This window comes from Bison bison, unplaced genomic scaffold (assembly GCF_000754665.1).
Source record: "Bison bison bison isolate TAMUID 2011002044 unplaced genomic scaffold, Bison_UMD1.0 scf7180017864453, whole genome shotgun sequence".
NCBI classification, from domain to species: Eukaryota; Metazoa; Chordata; class Mammalia; order Artiodactyla; family Bovidae; genus Bison; species Bison bison.
In genome coordinates this window covers 2,641,495-2,668,371 of record NW_011495015.1, presented here as the reverse complement: position 1 = coordinate 2,668,371, position 26,877 = coordinate 2,641,495, and the positions used below count along the sequence as shown (strand labels likewise).

At 46.1% G+C, this 26,877-nt stretch overlaps 1 protein-coding gene across 1 annotated transcript in view; it reads left to right on the top strand.

The window, feature by feature from the left end:
- The window catches only part of PTPRM (protein tyrosine phosphatase, receptor type, M), a gene marked incomplete at its 5' end in the record, with an annotated part of 499,416 nt that overhangs the window by 424,593 nt on the left and 47,946 nt on the right, over positions 1-26,877 (top strand). The window contains 2 exons of the mRNA XM_010859089.1: positions 2,594-2,670; positions 6,812-6,848. Of these exons, the coding sequence (XP_010857391.1) occupies positions 2,594-2,670; positions 6,812-6,848 (114 nt within the window). The remainder of the gene's footprint in view (positions 1-2,593; positions 2,671-6,811; positions 6,849-26,877) is intronic.

Here is a 26,877-nt window from a genome sequence, read left to right as displayed (position 1 = left end):
CCTGCCTTTTAAAGCACGGCCCGGGGAAAGTCAGGGAGTAAAGCTGACCATCAGAGGAACTGACTGAAGCCCAGGGGCTGCAGCAGAGCGGGGTTTGGTCCTATTGTAGCATCTTTCTTTTCGGAAGCTCAAATGGCTTTACCCGGAAAACTGCTCGGCACTCCCCTCTGACATCGTGTATGGGTGCTGTCTCTTCCGACACAGACGAGAGCCGTGACCATCCACATGTACCCCGTTCCCCAGGAACTCCCCTCCCCATGACCCAGGCCAATTCTGGACCAGAGCCTCTGGTTTTAAGCAAAACGGATTCCAGGATACTAGTCCTCAGAGCATGTCCGCCACGGGAGAATTTCTGCTCGCCCGGGGGTCCATTCCTGGGTCACTCTTGTCAGTCTGGGCAGCAACTGTAAAGGTGGTGAGAAGAGATGCCCGCGTGTCTGACCCCAGCACGTGGTGACAGCGACAGTGGGCATTCTCCATCACTCGCTTGACACCAGGCTCTCCGATCTTCTCTTCCTGTGGTTTAGTTTCATGCTCACAGTAACCCCATGGGGAGGCACTGTGACACCCCATTTGCAGGTCAGGGAAGAAAAGCCCAGAGAGATGAAGCAACTTGCCTGGAACCACAAGGAAGGGTTCCCCTGGCACTCCGGTCCCAGAGACCACACACATGCCCACTGCCCATGTTCTTGAAGCAGAGCAGGGGGACGTGGTCCCTCCAAGCTTCGCCCATGTCTGACACATCTTATCCCCACTCTCCAGATAAAGGCATTGTTACTGTTTTTGTTGTTTAGTCACTAAGTCATGTCTGACTCTTTGTGACCCCATGGACTGTAGCCCACCAGGCTCCTCTGTCCATGGAATTCTCCAGGCAAGAATACTGGAGTGGGTTGCCATTTCCTCCTCCAGGGGATCTTCCCGACCCACGGATAGAACTTAGCATCTCTGCGTTGGCAGGTGGGTTCTTTACCACTGAGCCACCAGGAAAGCCCAAAGGTATTGAGCCCAGGCTGATTATAAGGCTCGGACAGAAAATGGTGTGACCATCTTTCAGGAACTGGAGTGGGAAGTCCCACCCATGAAGGAAAGCTAGAAACTTGACACAGAGTTCCTCCTGTGGAATCAAGCACAGCGGTCCTCCACAGAGGGTTAAACTTGAGGGACCAGCTGAAATGTTGGCTTTCACCCATTAACAGGTCACGACAATAAATAGGTTCCCGTCAGCCATTCATCCGGTGATCTCGGGTCAAATGCCTGTCACCTGCAGGCACCCTGACTCTCGCCTCAATCTGGGGGTGTCATTTCTCACCCACTAACCCAGAAGAAATGTCAACAGTGTAGAGGCAGGACCTCCCCTGCCCAGGGTCATGGCAAGTGGGGTCTCCAAGCACTTCCCCCAACCCACCTCTCGGACCCTGCAGTCCTTCCTTCTCAGAGAGGCTGGTCTTATCTTCCAAATACAGGGTGGTAAGAGCTTTCACTGGAAGGAAGATTCCTCTACCCCAAAGAACATTAATTTAGAAAAGCAATTTTTAAAGGACATTAAAAAAAAAAAAAGTTCACTTTTGACTCATTTAAAAGACATCTGGGGAACTTCCCTGGTGGTCCAGTGGCCAAGACTCCACAGTCCCAAGGCAGGGGCCCTGGGTTCAATCCCTGATTAGGGAACTAGATCCCACATGCCACAATTAAGACCCAGTGCAGCCAAATAAATAAATAAATATTTTAAAAATGAAAGATATTTGGGAATAGGAGAAATTCAATGTTCCAGACACAAATACAGGAATTGGGGGTGGAGCAGTGAGCAAAACACGAAAATCCATCCCCTTTTAGGGCTTCTAGCACTTTCCTTTTTAAAAGATAGATTTTCAAGGAAATAACTGAGGTGTCTGAGTAGCATTTATAGAGAATATTTTCCATGCAGAAAAAATGTTTAATGTGGCTAATTGATACCACCAGCACGACCCCTAGATGGGACTTGCTATGCTTGAGAATTTATGTTTTTGTTTAATCATTAAAACAGCCCAGTTGGAGGCAGGCGCTGTCGTCCCTCGTCCAGATGAGTGGCCGAGACTTGGTGGCATGGCTGATGGGGGCCAGCCTGGCTCCACCAGCCATGCCCTTGATGCAGGAGGAGAGAACCCTGGTCCGATGATTGAGGTTAGAACCGTGTCCACAACTCCTAGAAAGCTGGGTGGTGGTTTATAATTGTTGTTCATCAAGGTGGATGTCAGAGACAGCCTTCAGAATCTCAGGGCTCACGTGTGATTTAATGGAGTTGCTAAACTTCCAGTCCAAGAACTCGTCCTGCCGTGATCCACAGGACTGAGTAAAAGTTTCAGACCTCTGCCGGCGCTTCACGTCTGTAAACGATCAAAGAATGTGTTAATGAGATTTGCTGTGAAATGCAGAGGAATATAAACCCTTCCCCGTATTAACAGAAGTGTAAGGGTGTAACGTTTAATTCTTTGTTTATCTCTAAAGCGGCAGAATGTGGATGCCCTCTCTATAACACGCTCACGTTCTGCAGCTCTGCACAGCCCCACAGACGGCGTTTGTTAATTGCTATTTTCTTGTCCTTTTCCTTCTGCAGATGATCATTCCCGGGTGAGGCTGCAGACCGTAGAAGGGGACAACAACTCAGACTACATCAATGGAAATTATATTGATGTACGTATTCTGTGGCTCAGATGGTAAAGGGTCCGCCTGCAATGCAGGAGACCCAGGTTTGATCCCGGGTTGGGAAGATCCCCAGGAGATGGGAATGGCAACCCACTCCAGTATTCTTGCCTGGAGAATCCCATGGACAGAGGGGCCTGGTGGGCCACAGTCAAAAAGAGTCGGACACAACTGAGTGACTAACACGTATTCTGACCTGTCAGTAAACCCAACAGTTCTGGCACGTAGCATCCTGTGTATCTGCTCCAAGACAGGTAGACACAGGTTCGACCAAACACAGCAGCCCTGTCCCATACGTGCAGAGCTTGACCGTGAAGACAGGTCAGCCTCGGGCTGATGAGCCTCCCCCACCAACCCCCATGACAGTCTCTGCCCTCTTGGCCACTCCATGCTTACACAGACTAAGAAAATTGCATTTCCATTTTTGTCAATAACTTGGATTATTTGACATTTAAAGAAATCTGTTTGCATATTAATAGGACAAAACTCTCTAATTCCTCATTCGATGATTTGCCATCTCCTGTCATCACGGCACTTTTAAGTTGCCTTCAAAGTCGTCTGCAGCTGTTAACCAGGACTTCTGACACACGCAAGATGTGTCATTAAATATGTAGGCTGCTTAATTATTGAAGCCTGCTTCTTTGTTCATTCTGCATCATGTTAACTGAATGTCTTACATTAGAATAAATTCTTTGGGAGACAGCATGTTTTCACTTGAAAGAATGAATGAAATCAAAAGTAGACTGAAAATCAAGGGAAGACTGCCGTTACCTCCAAGGCCGAGTTTAGACTGAAGAGATCTCAGCTCCTGAGGCATCGTCCTCTGCGCTTGGACTTCATGCTGGTTCTTAATCCACAAGCATCTCTTTGCACAGGTTTTATTCAGATATGTGGGTTCCTTCTTGTCTTTGTGGAGTATTACTAAGAATATTAGCATCACAATCACTAAGAGTTATCTAAAAATAACTCTTTGGAAAAGACCCTGATGCTGGGAACAATTGAAGACAGGAGGAGAGGGGAATTACAGAGGATGAGATGGTTGGATGGCATCGCTGACTCATGGACATGAGCTAGTGGGAAATAGTGGATAACAGGGGAGACTGGTGTGCTGCAGTCAGTCCATGGGGTTGCAAAGAGTCCGACATGACTTAGCAGCTGAACAACAACAATATTCTACAGGATATTTGGGTAGTGCTCATTGGGAAGGTTTGGCATTGGGGGTTATAGAGTTGAGGGTGGGGGCTGACGGAGGATTATCTGCAGAATAATTCATATCTCAGTCTTCACACACCCCTAGACACTCCTTTTGCTAATGACCAGAAACATAGCTAACCCAAGGCAGAACTTCTTATTAACTCACAGTTTCCTCCTAGGGCACACTGACTTATTCCTTTGTTCAGGAAATGTTTAGGGAGAACTGGACAGGAATGCCCAGAGGTGCCCGAGACCTGTTACCTTCTCCCCGAGGCCTCACAACTTAGAATCTGAAGTAAGAACAATCTTTGCTGTGATGCTCCTTCCCTGGGGAAGAGTCCAGGGGAGCCCTGTTCATACTGCAGTGCAGCCCTCCAGCCCTTGGGGTCCTTGAGCAGAGGGACAGTGTCTGGTCCTGCTGTATTCTGCCCCATCACAGGCTAGGATGCCGTAAGCCCTCAGCGTCTTCTAAGTCACCATCTGAGCAGTAGCTGTGATCAGATTAGGCTTGTCCTGGGGGCCTTTTGTGGAGAAGGCAATGGCACCCCACTCCAATACTCTTGCCTGGAAAATCCCATGGACAGAGGAGCCTGGTAGGCTGCAGTCCATGCTAAGGGTCAGACACGACTGAGCGACTTCACTTTCACTTTTCACTTTCATGCATTGGAGAAGGAAATGGCAACCCACTCCAGTGTTCTTGCCTGGAGAATCAATCCCAGGGACAGAGGAGCCTGGTAGGAGGCCGTCTATGAGGTCACACAGAGTCGGACACAACTGAAGCGACTTAACAGCAGCAGCAGGGGGTCTTTTGAACTAAGCTTTAAAGAACAGCTGTGTAAGGCTTCAGGTGGTCCGGTAGTGAGCCGCAGCTACTGAAGCCTGCAAGCCCTAGAACATGTGCTCCGCAACAAGAGAAGCCACCACAATGAGAAGCCCGCGCACCACAACTAGAGAAAGCCGTGTGTAGCAACAAAGACCCAGAGCAGCCAAAAATAAAGAGAAAGAGAAAAAAAAAAAGAACGGCTGAGTAGGGACGCAGAGAGGAGAGGACATAAAAATCATGAACATACTAGATTCATTAGTTTTTGTTTTTAATAGAGAAAGAGTCAGTATTCAGGGCCACTTTTCACTTAATCGGTGAGATTTTATTGAGCATCTATTACATGTCAGTAACTGTTTGAGTTGCTGGTGTTCTAATTGTGAATAATTCAGGCCAAAACAGAATACTAAGCACTGACATAAGAGACCTAATGATCTAATGGGGAGAAAGAGACCATAAATGAAACAATCATTGAAGTCTGGTATTTTGGACATCAGGAGGAATAGAGTGGGTATCTCCACTGAGAAGGTGGGGGTCCGGGCCAGGTGGGTATCTCAGGGGGTGAGCCTCCAGGCTTGGAAGCAGCCCCAGGAAAGGCCTGGCTGAGGAGCACGCCTGGCAGATGTGGAATGATCTGGAGGGGGTGGCGTCCAGGTGGTGGGGTGAGGGAGGTAATGGGCAGGTGAGTGCGTGGCGGTGAGGAGTCGGGCTCGTCCTGTGAACCAGGAGGTCAGAGGGTCAGCACAAAGGAGTGACTGAATCTGGAAGTGAGAGGAGAGTGAACTGTGGGTTGGCGGGAGTCAAAGTAAGGCTGGCTGATGGTGACCTGGCCCATCAAATGACCCTCCCCTCTCCCAGCACCTTGCAGACCCCCACAGACAGTGGTGAGTCCCACCAGGTCCTGTCTCGTGGAGCTTATCAGCTGACAGAAAATGCGTGCCCATCAAAATAACCCTGCTTAGTATCTGTTGTGACTCTGTGTCAGAGACCTACTCCCAGTCGGGGTAGAGAAGAATGTGTCTGCTTTGGTTGTTCACTCTTCTAGACTTGCTTTCAAGAGCAAAAAGACCTAAGTGGTCTGAGAAGTTGGCATTTCCTCTCCAGTCTCTTTGCTCTCTTTTCCGTCTGGCTTTGGGCAGTGTTTTGTGCCTTCTCAGGGGAGAGAAAGAGGAAGTGTTAAGATCTGTGGCAACATTATACGTTCGTGCACCCGCTCAGTCGCTCAGTCGTGTCCGACTCTTTGTGACCCCATGGACTGTAGCCCACCGGGCTCCTCTGTCCATGGGATTTCCCAGGCAAGAGTACGGGAGTGAGGAGCCATTTCCTATTCCAGGATGTTGTGTGTTACCTGTGTGTCATTTTCTCTAAGTTGACTTAACTTGTTGACTAACCTGCAATGTCCCTGTTCCCTTCTTGCTTTGGTCCCAATTTTCATCTTTCCCCCTTCTTGTAGGGTCATGATAAAAGGAAGGGGTCTTGCAGAATTTCTGCTTCTTTAAATTCCTGGTCCTGGTACAGCATCATGTCCTGGTATCTGTAATGTTTAAAAATGATGTTTGGTATACCCACTCCAGTATTCTTTCCTAGAGAATCCCTTGAACAGAGAGGCCTGGCCAGCTGTAGTCCATGGGGTTGCAAAGAGTCGGACATGACTGAACGACTGAGCACAGCACACAGCACATTACTATTGATGTGACTGTCTATACCAATATAACAGAATATGAGTTAAGGCTTTGTCACATTGCCAATAGCATCCGAAACACAAATGAAATTCTATTGCATATTCCTAGCCGGTTTGCACTCTAATCAGAGTCGTGGTCATGTTATTTCAGAAAATCCATACGTTGTTAGTGTTTATTGCTCATCCGTCATCTCTTAGCTTGTGTGTGATTAAGTTACTCACCCACTCCTCACTGTGCAGGCATCAGAACTGTTACACACTGATGCGCCTCGGCTTATTAAGAGATGCTCAGTGGTCCCGAGTCTGGTGATGTAACTTCCCGGTAATGCAGCTGTTGATATTTGAAAGTGCATTCATTTTGGCAGACTTAGTATGTACTTCTGTGCTGCTTATTGATTTTCAAGTTTGTCTAATATTCTTTCTCATTTATTTTTTAGGGTTATCATCGACCCAATCATTATATTGCTACACAAGGTAAGTTGATTGCAGCTTTGATGCCTTTTTTGGTTGTTTGCCCATTCTCTGTCATTTCATACCCAGCTCACCATCCCCAGGAACTCTGTCACATGCTGCTGTAGCTCCGGGGGCTGATCGAATTTCCAGCCATCAGCACGTGCACTCCTGGTTTCCTATCAGAGGTCCTGGCGATGTAATCATTCAGTTAGAACTTCATATCGAGATCAGTAGAGGAAATGTGTCCATCAATTAATTATTGAATTAACTCTGCCTGCCTTAGCAATTAATCTGACATTTGCTAGAATAGATGTATAGATACTCTTTGAAGAAATAGATACTGGATATTCTGTGTATAAAGACCTGAGCTGATCGCTGCTGGGGATGTGAGCCGAATCCAGCAGGCACCCTTATTACATCGGTGTGAGTTAGTAGGGAAGACGTGTGCACAGGCTGTATACTTAAAACCTTGTGTGAAACCAACATGCCGTTGTAAAGCAGTTATCCTCCAATTAAAAAGTTTTTAAAAGCCTAAAAGAAAACAAATGCCAGCGTCATGGGTCCTTTGTGAAAATTAAATAAGATAAATGACACCTATTCAATACTGTTATTATTACTATAATATTTATATGATTAATATAAAATATATGATTGGTATATGATTATAAATATGACTAATATAATAGATATTACATAAATACATATTTATATTAATATAGCAATATAAAATAAATATATTAAATCTATAAAGTTAATATCTACTAAATTTATATTGATATATAAATATAATATAATAAACATTGATGTAAATATTATAATAAACATTAATATTATTATTTTAAAAACACCTTTTGTGAGAGGTACAGATAAGGTGTTAAGGAAAATATATAATAAACAGTAATGTAAATATTATAATAAACATTAATTTTATTATTTTAAAAACACCTTTTGTGAGAGGTACAGATAAGGTGTTAAGGAAATTCAGAAACTCAGACAAGAAAGAGGTTGCTTTCAGGTGGGATGGTTCAGAAGCAGCCTTGTGGCAGAGGTAAGCCTGGGCAGGGAAGGTGTGACTGGCAGAGACATCACGAGCAACAATCTGAAAGCAGCAAGTCCATGCTCCTGGGTAGAAGACAGTTGGTGTCTCACCGTGGCTAAAGGAAATGGACGGCCAGAGGAATGTGTCGGGGAAGTTCATGGCGTGATTTTTTTAACTTATTTAATTCAAGAACAGTTGACGTCCAGTGCTGTGGTAATTTCTGCTGTACAGCAAAGCGGTTCAGTTGCACACATTTACATGGCGTGGTTTCGGTACCGTCTTCCCCACCAGTGATGGGGCGGGTCATCTGTGGAGAGTGAGGATCATGAGAGACTGAGGCTTTCAAGAAGAGGTTGCTGAGTCAGTACAGGTGAACAGAGGAAGTGCTGGGAAACAGAGACACCCACTCGGGTTGAAGCGATAGGGACGAGTGAAATGTGAGTTCTCTGTGTTGTATCACTTAATCATTGTTTCGGTAACACATCATATCCCAGAAACAGGCATGGGGAAACCAAACGGATACAACCTGCCACCAGTTAGGAGTTGGCAGGGGGGTGCGTGAGAAAAAGTCAAGGATACCAAGAAATCATGTGTGTAAAGTCTCAAATTGGAGACAGGGAGGCTTGAGTGTCCACTGGGCCCTGAGGAATGGGGAGGCGCTGAAGGATTGAGGCCAAGGTCGGTGGCGAGTCAGGAGGGAGAAGAGGTGGTCGTAGCCAGACACCAGAGTCCCGGCGCCTAGAGCAGCAGTGTCTGGCAGAGCTCTTTGCTCTGGTGGAAATCTTCTCTGTGTCATCCGGTATGGTGACCTCTAGTTATCCATGGCCACTGATACTCAGAGTGTATCTACTGAAAAGAGGGACTGGATTTCAAGTTTAAACAGCTGCAGTTGGCTCTTCCCCATTGGAGGTGTCAGGCAGCAGAGCTCTGGGGCAGACAGTCTCTGGGTGTGGCCGGAATTATCTTCCTGATCCCCACGGCCACAGCAAAATCCTGGGGGGCACCACTCTCAGAGTCCAGTGCTGTGTCATCACGTCCAGATGCTGCACTTGGTCCAGTGTGCGTCCTTCCGGAATGAAAGCAGCAGTGCCTCCCTCCATGGTCGGAAGGAGAACCGCACAGACAGTGCCCACTGTGAGCCTGGCAGAAGCCCGGCCCTTGGTAGGAAATGCTAAGGGCTCCAGAAAGCACGTACTTGGTTTGTCTCACATCTGGGACAGAGTGAGGATGTCTGGACCCGAGTCCAGCCCTGGGAGCTTCCACACAGAGTGGACCGATACTGGGGCTTCATACCTGTCCTCCAGGCTGCCAGAATGTTCCCAAGTCAGGTCATAACAGCTCTGATTTATACATGGGATGATTATCGGACATTTGCAGTTTTTACAAATTTACATGAACATTTTGTTGCAAAATATACAAAACACTTCTGAGTTCTTGTCTAGCAGCCCACGTTCTCATAGAAAGTATAACCAGAAAATTAAATCTGACTTAAATGTCCACAGTTGAGGGCTGTAGATTCATGTGAACAAATAGCCAATGGAAGTACAGATTGAAGACCCCAAAGTCCTATGTGGGGCCCCTCCCTCGTTCATCCTCTCTGCCCCTCTGTCCCCAAGGGGAGGTCACCTCTGGAAGAAAAAAATGCCATAACAGAAGTCACTTTCTGGCCCCATTAGAAGTAGTTTGAATGATACTTATTTGCTCTGCAGCCATCGTTGGCAGCCTTCACCCTATCAAGTATTAATGAACAGATATATTTGCAGACAGATGAGAAATGGCAGATGTCCTCAGTTTGAAGGAGACCCCCACGGTGCCCTTTAGTGGAGAAGGGCCCCCCCACACCCTACAGAGCATGGCCCTTTCCTCGGTGACTGGTGGGCCACAGGCTGGACTTTAAAACCTGGCAGTTCTTGCATCGCTGTTGCTGGTGCAGAAGAGGAGGAAATGAGCTGATTTTTAATCTAACGTTCAGTCCAGATAGTACCCGTCCTGTTACGAGTGATACCTTCAGACCATGATGTTCGGATTAAAAAGTCAGAATGTCTTTTCTCCAGTGCACCACAGGCACAGTGTAACTGGTGGCCTCGGGTAGCCGGTGATAAAGATTTCTGCTCATCTGCAGTAATCGACCGGGACAAGATGGAACATGTTCGTGGGTGGCCAACAGAATCACGAACAGCCTGATTCTAAATTCAACAAATGGAGTGATGAAGACTAACAGGCAGATGCCATGTTTAAATCCCTCCTTGCTCTTTTTGCCTCTCTACTTTGCACTGAGACGAGTCTTTAAAAATCTGTTCACAGCAGGAACCCTGGAAACTACACGAATGGTCCATTTTCCTGACAACCAGTTCTATTCCCAAGAGTTGGAAATACATAGATTCCTAGCAGGTCCCCTCAATGCAGAGGGCATGTCATGACCGTATCCCTTCAGCCTCTCCCCCTCCCTCCACTTTATTGATTTTTCTACGAGTAACTGACTCTGACCTTTGGTGATAACAGTAATGTTTCTGCAGATTGAAGGGACCACATTCAAGCCAGAGTGGTGGCTTTTTTGAGTGTGTTCTTCCCGTCTCCCCGCCCTTTAATTGTTCTTCATCTGGCAGCTAATACATTGATGCCCCGATGTTCACTGCATCACATCTGCCTGGCCAGATATTAATACAGTTATAAACTTAGGACTAAGGACCTGCCACACAGGGGTCAAAGGACAGAAACTCATGTTTGTAGCTGCCTGTCCACACTCACGGAGAAGGCAGTGGCACCCCACTCCAGTACGCTTGCCTGGAAAATCCCACAGACAGAGGAGCCTGGTAGGCTGCAGTCCATGGGGTCGCAAAGAGTCAGACACGACTGAGCGACTTCACTTTCACTTTTCACTTTCATGCATTGGAGAAGGAAATGGCAACCCACTCCAGAATTCTTGCCTGGAGAATCTCAGGGACGGGGGAGCCTGGTGGGCTGCCGTCTATGGGGTCGCACAAAGTCGGACACGACTGAAGCGACACAGCAGCAGCAGCAGCAGTCCACACTCAGAGCCAGGGTAGAGCTGGGGGTTCAAAAGCTGGTTCACAAAGAGACGCAGTACTCACTCAGGTGGGTGGAGTCACCCAGAATGGATCATAATCAATCAGAAGATGCCCCATAGAGACCACGGAAGAGACCACCACACAGGCCGTGAGCTGGAGGAAGCTGTGCATATCAGAACTGCTCCTCCACAACCAATCATGAACTCGGGGTGATGGAGAAAGGAAAGGGAAAGGGTTAGTCACTCAGTTGTGTCCACTCTTCACGACCCCACAGACTGTAGCCCACCAGGCTCCTCTGTCCGTGGGATTCTCCAGGCAAGAATACTGGAGTGGGTTGCCATGCCCTCCTCCAGGGGATCTTCCCAACCCAGTGATCAAACCTGGGCCTCCCACGTTACTGGGCCTCCTTATCGTCTAAGCCACCTGGAAAAAGGTTCTCTTTACTATTATTTAGGTTTATTTTTCAAACTGACTCAAGGGTCCTGCTTCAGAGAACTCAGGAAAGGCGGTGCAAGGTACTTACCAAAGAAATGGCTGTAAGTCTGTGGTGGACACGGCTGTCCGCTCCCTCTGACTCACATCCAGGTTCCTCTGTGGGCTGGAGATGCATGGAAACATGGGGGGATCCAGAGGATCCTCCTGCATCACAAAATCTGGGGTTCACGTTGCAGTTTAGGGGTGGGGCACCTGCACTTGGCCAGGGTCTCGGAGGAATGGGGACGGGTGGATAGGGAGACAGGTGTTAGTCCAGAGGGTAGGCCGAGTGGGAGGACACCCGAGATCCAAGAGGAGTGGGGGCCCGAAGGAGACGGCTGAGAGGGACGTGGCACCTGGGGTGGTCTTAGTTGCTGGTTGAAATGGATCACCACTCAGGAAAAGTTCACACAGACACACAGCTTTACATGGAAGTTTAGGCATGCTCTGACTTTCTACAATCCAGCCTGAAAAATTCTATGCCCCCCAGATTAAAACCCTTGAATTGGGGGGTTGGGGGTGCTACGAACAAAGAACCAACAGGTGAAGTGACGACACTGATTAAAAGGCTTTGAACAAGGAGCTTTGTTTAATGAATGGCAGAGACTCAGGGAGGGAAAAGGAAGGGTGTTTCTAAGCTGTGTGGTGGTAAGAACAGTGCTTTAAGAAGATTAGTTAGTGTGGAGTTATCCTGGAAAGAAAAACCTGGAAACAAAGAAAGCAGGGAGTAACCATAAGAAAATTTGGGGTAGAGATGAATAGTTCAGACAACAGTAATGACAGTAATATAGCTGTAGTTTTTATTTTATTCAACAATCCAGGTTGCATATGACTAAAATATGTTTTCTAATATTAAATACAATATGTTCTGGTTTCAAAACTGTTCATTTTTAAGCATGATTCCTTCTCATTTAAGAAAATGTAATCAGTATATTTCCTTTATGTTTCAGTAGTTAGGGTTGATACAATACTATTCTTCCTGAAACACAGCTTTTTTCTTTGTCCATTCGCTCAGTCAATATCAAGTGCCATTTATGGACTAGGCTTTGTGCTGTAACTAAGTTAATGTAATTTCCATCCTTTGACCATTTAAGATATTACTTGTCTCATTTCATAAATAAAAGACTTGAGGCCCATGGAGAGAAGCAGGGGTTGAATACAGAGCTAATGCATAGCTGAGTGCCTGTGCCGTGTATGTCTCTCTATGTCTGGATAATGTGTGATCCCCACTGGGCACTGTGTGCTGCCGCTTACGTGGGCCTCATGAAGGTCACCCCTCAAAGTCACGTGATGAATCTTTTATGAAATGAATCTAGGATCCAACCCTTTCCTTCTAAGTAACCAGTCATGTCCAACTCTTTGTGACCCCATGGACTATAGCCTGCCAGTCTCCTCTGTCTATGGAGTTCTCCAGGCAAGAATACTGAAGTCGGTTGCCATTCCCTTCTCCAGAGAATCTTGCCAACCCAAGGATCAGACCCAGGGAATGAACCCAGGTCTCCCGCACTGCGGTCAAATTCTTTACCATCTAAGCCACTAGGGAAGCCCTTTCTATGTAGCAGTTCTCTAAAAGCAAATTTTCTATGATATGTTCATATCTGAAAACACCTTTTAATTAAAATGGTCTTAAACGTCCTGAAATATGACTCTGAGTATTTGAAATTGCCTTGTTCCCAAGTGGGCCTCTGGACACCTGTCTGGAAGACCTGCTGGTCCAGGGCTTAGCTGGTCCAAGGAGCTGATGCTGCTGGTGGCAAAGAGACTCGACATGGCCAGATCAAGGCCAAGTTCAGAATTCCAGTCAGGGGGCCAACCCTGTCGAATTAGCACAATTCAGCAAAGAAGAAATAATGAAGTAGCTGTCGGGAGCCTAACTGTATGGATTTTCACAATCTAGGGTTAGAAAGACATTCATCTTTCCTACTCGGAGACTCTGAACACTCAGAGTTCAGAGTTTCAGGCACCAAGTCATACTGGCATAGACGTAGGAACTGATAGAGAAAACGCGATACCAGATACTTACTGTCCATCAGACAGAACCGCTTGTCAAGGGCAGTCTGCGTCTCAGGCCAGCCAGAGAGGCAGATGCTTCGGCAGAAGGCCACTTCCTGGCTTGCATCTGAAGAAGAACCACAGAGTTCATCCACTGGTCCACAGGCATGTATCTGCCCATGGCCTGGTGGAGGGCGGGAACAAAGCAGATGACCAGTGGGTTGGCAGCAGCCAGGGAGGGAATGAAGGGAAGAACAGACGAGCAAACGGGGGGCTGCCGGCCATGTGCCCGACACCAGTCAGGACTGGAATATTCCACCCAGGCCACAGGACGCCTCCTGCTGGCTGGTGACGTGTCTACTGACACAGGTGGATATTTGTCTTCGGTATATGTGATTCCGCTCTAAGTTAAGGACTGGTCAACTCCTATTCTGGTGGACACTTTTTCTTTCGACGTGTCAGTAAATTGAGACACTGTTTTTGGAGACAGTCCATCTTGTCAAAGCCACTGTTTAGCTCCCCTCTGACTCTGTTGGTGCTCACCTCCATCTATACCTTAGATGGTCAGTCTTATTTGTCCATAATTATAATCTGTTACTAACTTGGAGAAACCTGAGACAGATTTTCTCCCAAGACTTTGAGCTAAGGGCAGACTTTCACATGAAAATAATAGGGGCTTCCCTGGAGGTCCAGTGGTTAAGAATCCGCCATGCAATGCAGGGGACTCGGGTTCGATCCCTGATCCAGGGAAATCCCAGCTGTCTTGGAGCGACTAAGCCCGTGTGCCACCACTCCTGAAGCCCACGTGCCCTAAAGCCTGTGCTCCACAATAATAGAAGCTACTGACATAAGAAGCCTCCCCACTGCAACGAAGAGCAGCCCCTACTTGCCGCAACCAGGGAAAGCCAATATGCAACAACAAAGACCCAGCACAGCCAAAAAATAAATAAATAAGGCTTTTTAAAAAATAAAGAAAAGGAAAATAACAAAAATGTGGGTCATGAAAGTTTACAGTGAAAATACCTCCAGGTCCTCCACTACTGTAGAACAGTTGAAACTTTGCTGCTGTTGAAACTTTTCATTCTGTTTACTCTTCATCTGTTTTTCTTCTGAATTTCATCCACATACCCTGTGTGGTATGAACATTGTTAATAAGGGTTTTCAGAAAGATGACTATGGGTTATGTTTTCCCAGGCATCTGAAGCAGTAAGTACCATTGCTTAGAACAGAACACTGCTTTGCTCAGCAGGTCAAGACTTGTCAGAGGGTCAACGCAAGTCCCACGCTCTGTAAAGAGCTTTTGTCTCCTGGGTTCTGGCCTCCAGGTGGAGATGAACACTTGAAATTATTTCTCAATAGAACTGAAACACTTTTTTATATCCAAAGCTAAGCCTTCAGTAAACATCTTTTGTTTTTATCCCTCCAAGCACCAGCTCTGCACGCTCCTCAGGCACAGATTTTCCATTAGCTGCTATTGTTCTTCCTGCTGAGCTGTTACCCCATTGTCAAGGGTTGTAGGTTACATTTGGATTCGCTTATCATATCCTACTGAAGATTGGTTTACAAGTATTGGTCAGTAAAGTGGAATATTCTCTGGTCTGCAAACTTCAGGAGGAAGACCGTGAGGAAGTGTGACTTATATGCAGATCTCTGAGGAGGTGTCAGTATCCCTGACACCCAGGGCCATGCCCTCCACGTCGGGCTCACCTGCCTCTTACTCTCCATCTGCAGATCTTCAAGGCAAAATGAATAGGCGCAAGGAACAGCTTATCCACAAACTTCCTCTGAAACAATAATTTTTCTTCACCAGGTTAATTTCAAAGCTACTGGCCAATATGCTCAAAGGTCTGATCACAGACATTGCTCAGCCCCGTGCTCTTCTTAAACTCAGTCGTTAGAAGGGAGAACATTTAAAGCCGGCTTGCGAATAAAAGGATGAAACCGAAATTAGACCATGTTAGATACCATCCACCGTGTTGTCCTAGGTGCTATGGCAGAAACACATCCCTCCAGGAAGGGAACCTAAGTTGATACAGAATAACTGGAAGACAGATGATGTCCTGCAGGTTCTGGATCCTTGAACCAAATGTTTTTTGAATCTTTCAGAGTAATTTAGAAGCGTTCTGTTTTGTTGTTTAATATTTATTTATTTGACTGCACCAGATCTTGGTTTTGGCACGTGGGATCTCCGTTGCAGCACACAGACTCTCTAGATGTGGTACGCGGGCTCAGTAGCTGTAGCAAGAGGGCTTGGTTTCCCTCCATCATGTGAGATCTTAGTTCCCCGACCAGGGATTAAACCCGTGTTCCCTGCATTGCAAGGTGGATTCTTAACCACTGGACTACCAGGAAGTTCCCAGAAATGTTCCTCATTTAAAGTAGAAAAATTATAGCACCTTTTAGAGCTGGTAAAAACTTTAAAAATCTTCAAGTCCAACTCCCTTCTTTTGTCATCAAAGCAGTTGGAACTTAAAGCACAAACAGCTTTAAGTGACTCTCATCCATGTCAGCTCAAATGAGTCACATATGCTTTGTGACTACACAGGTGAGCATTCGTACTCGAATAGGGCTTATGCCGGGTTCATCTTAGGAGGAACAGCCTGGGTTCCTGGCCTCCTAAGGTGCCTCAGTCAACAGTGAGGAAGAGATAGAAGGTCTCATCATTCTCCCAGGTTCAGCCCTGAAAGAATGGAGCAGTGACTAGTGCCCAGGTGTTTTTCTCCAAGGACTGGCATTCCCCCACCTTCACCCACTTTTGCAGAGCCAAGCTGTTGCTTTCAGGCCCAGTCCATTGAAAACTGAACCAATATTTCTGTGCATCTACCAAGGGCCTGCCAAGTGTGGAGTCGGGGACAGAGCATGACTCAGGAATTAGACAACGTGGCAGCTAGCTGTTACCGACCTGTTTGGTAACAGGTTTGCTGCAGTGTCAGATTTGGGCAGGACTTCAGCTTTTTTTCTCTCCCAGCCCTAAACTGTTGAGCGGGTGGAGAAGTGAGCCCTGATTCAGCCCAAGAATCACTCTTCCTGAGTCTCGGGACCAGGATCCTTTATTGCCCATCAGGGTGGTTTTGGATGAGTCTCTCAAGGCAGCAGACTTGAGGAAGTGTCTAGCCATTGCGAGCTCTCTTTCTCCCCTTCTCACTCAAAAGGATACTCCTGGAAACTTCCCAATACCATTGAAAGCTCGAGACTGCCTTCACTCTGCTCTGTCTAGGGAGTCAACTTACCTCTACTTTGTTCATTTATTAGATTTATTCTCTTTTGTCTCAAATAAAAGAGGATCCCACTTGTGCACTGAGAAAAGCTTAATTAAAGAAGAGAGTGACTAACGAAAGCCTTAATGTCTCCGACAGTGGCCCCTGAAGCATGTGCAGGGAAGTTTTTCCCTTCGTCTTGCTTCTCCTTGACAGAAGGCAGGCGGGTCCTTTGGGTCACCCAGCCCCTCCACGCTGAACGCTGCCATTCTTTCTTTTCTCCTTGATTGCTTCTCTCTGTGCCCCTCTTTGGAGCGTGAACAAGCACTCAGAATGAGTACACAAGGCTTCTCTTTGGAGACAGGCCTGATGGATGTTCTGCGACTCAGCCTGCAGGAGACTCTTGTGCTGTGAGCATCTGTCATGTTCCTCCCTCCCGAGGCTGCAGACACTTTCTCGGCTGCCTCTTCCCAGCTCTTCGAGTGGTGTTTCCATCCAGCTTGCTGCGGGAATCAGGGACCAGCAGATCCCCAGGAGTGCGTTTCTGTACCTGAGCGTGGGCTCTTGCCCTTCTCTGCCAACCACCTGTCCGTTCTCCTCTAGCACGAGTTCTTCTTCGGAGGCCTCATCTTTGCCGCCACTCAGATCTGACTAATCTGCTGTATCCTTCAGTTTCCATGTCAAGAACAATAGCAGCTTTTGCATTCTTTCACAGTGGTAGGGCTTCCCAGGTTGGCACAGTGGTAAAGAATCCACCTGCCAATGCAAGAGATGCAGGAAGGTACAGATTCTATCCCTGGGCCTGGAAGATCCCCTGGAGTAGGAAATGGTAACCCACTCGAGTATTCTTGCCTGGAAAAATCCCATGGACAGAGGAGCCTGGCAGGCTGCACTCCATGGGGTCACAAAGTCTCAGACACAACTGACCACACACCCAGACTTGCATTCCTGTTCACAGTGGTACCACTGCAAGATGGAAATGTTTATGTAACTGCTGGGAATGTGTGATTCTGGAGGAGGGCTAGGTTTAGTCCAAAAGGAACAAAATCCAGTTTCAGTTCAAAGTGAAACCTGTGGCAAAAAAATAGTTAACAACCACCCTTGAAAGATGCAGCTTCCCAGGTGGCTCCTGGGAATGCAGGAGACATGGGTTCAACTCCTGGGTCTGGAAGATCCTCTGGAGAAGGGAATGGCTACCCACCCACTCCAGTATTCTTACCTGGGAAATCCCATGGACAGAGGAGTCCATGGGATTGCAAACAGTCAGACAGGACTAAGCGACTAACACTTCCACTTCACTTTCACTTCAACAGTTCACTTAAGCAAAGGGGGTTTCAGAAATGCCTTGGAACATTCTAGTCCTGGCAGGAGTCACCCTGTTACTGGTTTTTGTTTGCAAATATTCCTTTGTTTTTGCAACATGGTCACAATCCAATTTTTTAATTCTATGGATTTCATTTGGCCCTAAGATTCCTTCATATACAAACATGTTTTATGTCAGTAACCAGGACATGGATTTTACCCCTCCCAGAGATGGTGGAGCAGAATGGTTAGTTAGAGAGTAGACACTGAAGTTACACTGTTGGAGCTCAGACACCAGCTCTGCCAGCAGCAGCTCTGCCAGGTATTAGCTGAAACTCCTGTCATCATTCCATTGATTCCAAAGACACAGCTCTCAAAGCACATAGGCAGCCAGGCTTTAACCCAAGTGTAGCGTATGCTCACGTCGTCTTCGTAAAAGCTAATACATCCTACACCTGTTCGTGCTTCTTCCAGGATGTTCCAAAGGGAACCACTTAGGTTTTCACCAGCATTCCACATTCCCCTCCAGGGTACAAAAACGATCGTCACTGTTATTGACTTTTAAACAGATGTGGGTTGCAAAGACAATAAGCTGTCATCCACTGCAGAAAGCACATTTTCCTTTGGTTTTTGAAGTCTTGCAGACATTGACCATTTCTGATTGCAACAAAGGACACCAGCGTGGGGTCCTGCAGGCCTCTCTGAAGCATCCTTAGGGTCAGGTTACAGGTAAGTGAAACAGCTTAATTCCAAACTGAACAAGTCCCTCTCCAACAGGCTTCATCCAAACCAATTTCTGATCTAAGAGTCACACAGGATACTTTAGAGAGAAGCTTTGGAAGCCAAGAAACCACTAGAGAAGAAAATGGAGCTGAGCAGTGATCTGGGAAAGAGAACAGATGACAGAGAAGCAGAGCGGGAGTTAGAGGAAGACGTAGGGAAGACCTGTGCTCTAGGCCTGTTTCTGCAGCCTGTGTTGGGTGGAGCCGGCAAGGCAGACTCCAGCTTCTGTTTGGCTGACCAGATGCCTCAAAGTGGCCAATCTGCACCAGGAAGCTGGGAGACAGAGTAGGGCTGGAGAAAGAGGAATTCTTGCTCCAGGCCACTGGGATCAGCATCACATAGTGGAGGCCCAGGAAAGGTGGGGGTTCCTTGATCCCTGCACATTAGCTTAAGAGAAAGACCATGGAGTCCATCATTGATGTGTGTACAGTGATTTTTAAAATTAGTGTTCTTTTTAAAGTGGAATAACATTATCATGGTTAATATGTTCTTTAAAATAAAAAACCCAACAAAACATTTACATGCAAATAATCAAATGCAAACATTACACTAGGAGGTAATTGTGGCTTTGAGTCCTTGCAGGTGACCCCACCCTGACCCCACACCCCAAGCCCCCCTGTTCGCACAGAGGAAAGTGAAAGGGATAGTAACAATTTTTCCAATAACTTATTAGCAAGTTTCCAAAACAGATTTTCTAGCAACACAGAGACTAATTTTATTCTGCTTTTCTTTTCTAACAGAGATTTTGTTGTAAGTTTTCTTAACGTTGAGAACATTGGTACCACATTGAAGAATCTCTTAATTTTGAGTATGTCAGTGTTTTATAATTAAAAATATGTTTGTTGGTTTTAACAAAACCCTGCTAGCAATTTAAATCATCACATGGCAGATGTGCTATGGGAGCACCAATGTTATTTCTAATATGACTTTTTATTTTTTAGCCTTTATTCAGGATTTTATTAACACTTGAGTGTATCTAAATGGTTAGGACTATTTGTGTATCAGAAATAATTTAAGGATGGTCTTGTAGATTTTTTCCTTTGAAATGTCTCATACAAATTAGTTTTAACCCATTGCTTTTGTTTAAGAAAAAAGAAAACTTCTAAAAATATCATTTCAAACTTTGGTCTCAAAGCCACTATTTTCATTTATTTTTGTTTCAAGGTCTTAAAGTAGTGGATAAGAGAAAGAAAGAGGGTATTCAGAATACATGACTCATTTTAAGTTTACTTTTTTTGGAAATGTGCTTCTTTATCTGTTTTTGCTGTTGACTTGAGACATAGTTAAAAGTGGTATGGAAATGCATGAACTTTGTCCTTATAAAAATAAATTAAGGAAAACCACAATAAAAATTATGAAAGCTATTAGAAAATTATAACAGAAAAGAAACTATAATAATGACTAATCAAGGTAGGATGAACTCATATTGGAACTAAGATACTAGACAACACAAAGATGAAAAATGGTAAGGTGACGATTAGAATTAAATAGGAAGTTCCTGGCATCTCTTTGGAATATAGTAGGTATTATTTAACATATCTTTATTCATGCTAGTGTGCTAGTATTAGTTGCTCAGTTGTGTCCGACTCTGCAACCCCATGGACTGTAGCCTACCAGGCTCCTCTGTCCATGGGATTCTCCAGGCAAGAATACTGGAGTGGGTAGCCATTCCCTTCTTCAGGGGATCTTCCAGACCCAGGGATCGAACCCAGGTCTCCTGCATTGCAGGCAGATTCTTTACCTTCTGAGCCATCAGAGAAGCCCCATATTAAATAATGCCTACTATATTATTCTCTGTTGTTCTTAAATATTTCATAATTACTTCTAGCTGAATAAGTGAATAAGATGAGAGTCAGAGTATTAACCAGAAAAGAGCCAGAGATTGAAGGGTTATGACAGACACTACAAAGATTTCCAGGCTCTTTTAGATTTTATATGTAACCTGTCCATTAGTGTTTGGTTTATACCAGTTTTCTCATAAGTAAGTCTGACATGATCTTTTGGGGTCCAATCAGGATTTCTTATGTTCTTGTGCTGCACCTGAAAACCGACATCCCATGACTAGTTATCTAGAGAAACCCACGGATATTTGCGCAGCTCATATTGGCACACTTTCTTGTTTCAGTCTGAAAGAATTTTAAGGCGTGGTTTGAGTGCAGTGTACCATCTGTGAGAATGGTATGTCCCAGAGGGCGGAAGCAGCACACACGGTAGATGCCGAGTTTTCTCAGATGTGAGAGGAGTACACGTACCTTGTGAGCCAATTCAGGAGAAACAGGGTGATCAGCAAGTTCCTGCTCACCAATCAACTGTGCTTCAACTTAAAAAGGAAAAGAAAGGAAAACAAGTAGAAAATTAAAAAAAGAAAGACTTGGGCTGTGTAAAAAGGGATTTGTTATTGTGTGACAGCCACGTAAATATAGGAAAGATAGTAACAAAAAAGAAAGGAAAAGAGGGAGGAAGGAAAAGAAAGGAAAAAAGCACTATTTGACATCATTAATTTAGTCATCACGTTTGACACTACTTCTTAGCAAGGCATATTTCATAATAGCGCCAATGCCAAATTTCTCTTCTTTTTACTACATTCAAATTGAAATTCCACTGGACTGGTCACTAAGTAAAATTTCTAGTAGACTGGTGAACATCCTTATTCTATAATTCTGGACATGAAGGGTGTTTCACATAAGAGTTGCCCTTAGAAAACGCTGCCAGTTATATTTTTGAGTTGAGATTTACATAATGTATTCTCATGTTTTCCCCATCATAGAATAATTCTGTGTTTGCTTCAAAATCCTTAGTTGATTTTTGTTGTTCCTTTTAAATGATAATCGGGGGACAGGGATGCTCTTAACAATTCAGGAAAATAAACAGATTGAATCCCATGCAACCAGCCATCTCAGCTTTGCTTCTCTTTTTCTGCAGCTGAAACCAAAAATTATTCATAAAAATTCCATGGTTTTTGCTTATCTAGCTTCAGGGGAAAGCCAATGCACCTATCAAATAAGTGTTGTTAAGGTTTATTAATTATTAATGTGAAAGCCGACTGTTTTCTGTGTCGCCCTTATGCCTTTTGCGACGTACCAGATTCAGTCCGTAAAGCATGGTGGCATATTTTAACTTTTACATTTCACTACTGCAAAAATGAAAGGCTACTAAATGTAAAATTATAAATGTAAGTGTTACGGAAGCATCATAGTGAAAAAGCATGTAAAGTTTTGTAATAAAAACTTACTCAGAAGCCGCTGAAGGGACGTCTAATGCTCCAAACGTTGAGTAACTGACTTCATAATACTTTATGTAGATTATCTCCAGCAGCAGTGAACAATAATGGATCAGAAATTTAGGGCCAGTTTTATTTATGAGTAAGAGCTTGAAAATGAATGCATAAATCCTAGACCCCTGTTTTCCATTCGGTGTCCCACCATCGGGGCCTTCTCCTCCGATGGAGTGAGCCAGAAGCCCCAGAGCCTGACGTGGGCCATGCCCGGCCAGCGCCCAGAGCCCTTGGCCTCTTTGCTGACACCACAAGTCTTGTGCTAGACTCCTGCTCGGTTTTATCCAGAACTGCCCTCTAAGGGCAGCCCCCGTCATCCACAGTCTGACTCAAAGGTCAGCTCGTCCATGACCCACCAGTTCCTGAGCCCACCCAGATCAGGCCCGAGACCCTGCTCCACACCTGGAGCCTGGCAAGTGGCACTGGGGAGGCCAGAGGGGACCCTACCGCCTGCCCAGCCCGTGTGACCTTCTTGTCCCGGAATCACCGCTGGGAGCCACATGCTGTGAGCCCTGGGGTTCCAGGACTCTCTGCCCAGATGTCTCTTTACTGTTGTTTACTGTTCATAGTCAGTGTTTTCCTGTTTCCTGGGAGCTTTTGTTCAGTAGGCTAGACCCGTCCTTTCTGGACACTCATCCATCTGCACCTTCGGGGAGCTCAGAGGCTCCTCTGGACTTGGCCTTTGGATACTTGGCTCAGCTTTCCAGCCCACTGGGTCCCCTCCTCTGGGCCCTCTTCCTTCCCCCTCTTCCTTCTTCCCTTCCTCCCTCTTTCTTCCTCATGGTTGTGGACACCTCATCACACGTCAGCCTGAGACAACCAGACACTTCCTCCTCTGCATTCTTCCTGGAAGGCAGGCTTTCCATCTAAGAGATTTCTTCCTAGTTGTGTTTTTCTACTACTCATGAAATCTGAACCCAAATTTTTTGTAAAATTTTTGCATTCTCTCTGAAGATGGCTCCATGTGTGTCCCCTCCCCCATCAGGCGGCACTGAGTCACCCGTACTGGACATTCCACCCCAGGGCCTGCCCCCCATATTCCCCCCGGCAAAGTCACATCCACTCTACAGTTCAGCACTGCAGGAAAAACAATATTGCAAGAAGAAATACAACTTCCTCCTGACTTTGACTACTGTAGACATAAATACTGGCTTCCAGGTGGCACTAGTGATAAAGATGGTGCTAGTGGGAGAAGGCGATGGCACCCCACTCCAGTACTCTTGCCTGGAAAATCCCATGGACGGAGGAGCCTGATGGGCTGCAGTCCATGAGGTCGCTATGAGTCAGACACAACTGAGCGACTTCACTTTCACTTTTCACTTTCATGCATTGAAGGAAATGGCAACCCACTCCAGTGTTCTTGCCTGGAGAATCCCAGGAATGGGGGAGCCTGGTGAGCTGCCGTCTATGGGGTCGCACAGAGTTGGACACAACTGAAGCGACTTAGCAGCAGCAGCAGCAGCAGTGGTAAAAAAAAAAACCCACCTGCCAATGCAGGAGACATAAGAGACTTGGACTCAATCTCTGGGTGGGAAGATCCCCTGGAGGGGGTTGCATGGCAACCCAGTATTCTTGCCTAGAGAATCTCATGGATGGAGAAGCCTGTTGGGCTACAGTCCATAGAGTCATGAACAGTTGGACATGACTAAAGCAAGTTAGCATGCATGCACGCAGGCATAAATACGTCACAGGCTGACAATGGTCTTCAAATGGTTTTGCTTGTGAATCCCCAAAAGAAGTTTGAAAAAATTATGTACCCACTTTGAACATTTTAAGTTGCTATCTAAAATTTTCATCATAAGTTTATGTAAGTTTACTTGTTAATAGGAGATAGACAATATTAAATTATTTTCTAAGGTAAAATGAGGATGGAAGAAATGAGAATAAATATTTTATGATAGTACAATAAATAGACTTTAATCACCTTAAAGATTAAAGCATGCCAAATCTGAAAGAAAACACATGAAACTTTCATCCATGGGTTGTATCCAGGAAAACTTCAGGGGTCCCACAGAACAGCCCAGCTGCAGTTAAAAGAATAAATGTTCCCAGGCTCTGCCACTTTGGATACTGTGAATTCAGAACATCTCAGCATGAACCAAAATATCCCATTTTTAACACCAGATTTTGTCCTTCACAGAGATACGTTTCATAAGAGAAGGCGGGAGCGTTGTGGGTTTCTGTAGTCCGTGTTTCTGTCCATCCCTCAGTCTCACACTTGCAGGTCTCTTCACCTGGGCAGTGCCCCGTAGTAATAGTGGAGACGAGTGAGGGCTTTGTCATGTTTGAGAAAGATCCCTGTTCCTAGACTCCTTCTCGTAAAGATCAGTATAGGCAGAGTCCATAAAGCCACTGAGTGTATAGAAATTATTAATACTATTTTGGAAACTATCCACATCCCCCCTGGAAAATATCCGCATGTCTGCAGAGGTGTGCACATCTCCGTTGAAAGTTAGGAGTCCAGGGTTGCTGACCTCACCACACTTTATGTGCACACGTGGCGTGTTCTTGCCTTATCTGCACCTGGTAGAGTCTCAAGCTTCTGTGAAGCAGGGGCTGTGTTGCCATCATTCACCATGGCACCCTCACCATCCCAGGATCCTGGCATGCAGCAGGCTCACCTGTGGATACAGGTCACACCCTCAGATCTCCCTCAGGAGCTGGGAAGGAGGTGAATGAGTGAAGCAAGTTCAGAGGGGTCCTGGTGGGGGATCCTGCAGGGGGTCCCAAGGACACAGCACCTGCAACAGCCAAAGCCAAGAGTGAAGACCTGGTCCAGGCACAGAACTGGCGGACCAGTCTGCCTTATTCAAGAATCTGGGATTTACTCAGTGGAAACCCCTTGGAAGGTTTTTAAGCAGGAAAATGACACTTTGCAGAGGTGAGCTGTGGCTGAGATGGAGAGAACAGAGTGAGGGGGGCCGAGTGTGAGGCTGGGTTCGTCATTCGGGGCACGTGGCTTGGACTGGGATGGTGGGGGATGGAGGGAGTAAACCAGGATGTGCTGGGTTCTAGAAACGCTTGGGTATAGGGGAGGTTGGGACTGCCAAGGAGGGCAGTGCTCATGAACCTGAACTTGGGAGGGGCCGTGCTCATGAACTTGGACTTTATTCTGTAGCAGTGGGATCATGGGACTCTTGAAAGAACATTGATGTCATAAAAAATGCGTTTAAAAGGTGGTTGACGGTGGGTTCCTTCTTTTTTATTCTTGCTGGGATCGTGGTGACTTGTACACGTGCACCTGTCATGCCCGTGGATGCTTACCTGGCAGCGTTGTGACTGGTGGGGCCAGACCTCAGGCTCAGCCCCGTGGACAACTCTGCCGACTTCTCTCTGCCTCAGTGTCCTTCCAGTAAAGTGGGGGAATGTGAAGTGAAAGTCGCTCAGTCATGTCCAACTCTTTGCAACCCCATGGACTATATAGCCCATGGAATATTCCAGGCCAGAATACTGGAATGGGTAGCCATTCCCTTCTCCAGGGGATCTTCCCAACCCAGGGATCGAACCCTGGTCTCCCGCATTGCAGGCAGGTTCTTTACTAGCTGAGCCACCCAAGTGGGGGATTAGTAGTGCCTATTAAGTAGGGCAGTGATTTTTAAATTAATGACATAATATATCTTGTAAGACACTCAAAGGAGACCTGAGAAATAGGAAGAGCTCAAAAGAAGTTAGGTTTTATCCTGTTTACAGTGGAATACTGGGGCATATCTGAACTCTTTCTTCCCTTCCAAAAACTCTCGTGCGTCACTGTGAGCTCCAAGGACCTTGACTTCCTGTGGCTCTAATTAATGCAGGAAACATACTGCATAGAAATGAGAATGTGAAAGGGAGAGGGCAGAGGCATCTATCAAGACCTTGACATTGTAATTTTTAATATCTCTCACTGCCCATGAGCCGGAGAAATAGTCTCACACAATAGAGCCATCCTTGGATGTCTTTCACTCATGGCTTTTCATTGTTTTTATTCTGCTCTCATTCTTTCTGCCCCTTCTTGTTGCTGCTCCCCTGGGGGCTGGGTGGTGTAAGAATCACCCATCTGCATGTCTCCTTCTCTGCCAAGAGAGGTCTATGTGTGCCGATGGTCATCAGGGAAATGGGATGTAGTGCCGGCCTGATGCTATTGAAATTTCAAGACCTTACTTTCAAACGCTTTGGTCCCCCTAGGACAGCTGCTGAGAATAACCTTCCCGCCTATTGTACCAACGTCTGTAAAAGCATAGCCACACTGATCATGGGCCCCTACCCAGCCAGCAACTGCAGAAACCAGATACCTCCCAGGGTTGTCATCCCAGCTGTTGATGCCGGAGGGACAGGGTTTATGTCATCCTTTGCCTGCTGTTTTGGATTCCTTGTCATAGGAATTTAGCTGTTTGTCCACCCCGAGAGCAGTCACCAGTGACCTCTCCATGGATCACGCCCTTTGCTTTAAAGATACCCCGAAAGTAGTTAAGTAAACATCGTAAAAAACCTGTGTCACCTTGACTACTGCTTTTCCTCTCAGTAAAATGGTGCAGCCATGTTCCTAGATGATATCTTATGAGTGAAAGTGAAAGCGTTAGTCACTTGATCATGTCCGACTCTTTGCAACCCCGTGGATCATAGCCTCCGGGCTACCCTGTCCATGGAATTCTCCAGGCAAGAATACTGGAGTGGGTTGCCATTCCCTTCTCCAGGGAATCTTCCTGACCCAGGGATCAAACCCAGGTCTCCTGCATTGCAGGTGGATTCGTTACTGTCTGAACCACCAGAGGAGCCCCCTCTTATGAGTCAAGTTCCTTCTAAATCAGAAAGAATTGGGACTTCTTGATTCGAAGAACTTATATGAGGGTTAGACTGTTCAGTAGATTCAAAAGCCACAGATCTTGGGTGTTCCACCTCTGAACAAGACCACCTGACAGGTCAGAGATGTAGCCAAATGCCTGGATGCTGACTCTCTGTGGTCCTTCCCCACGAGACCAAC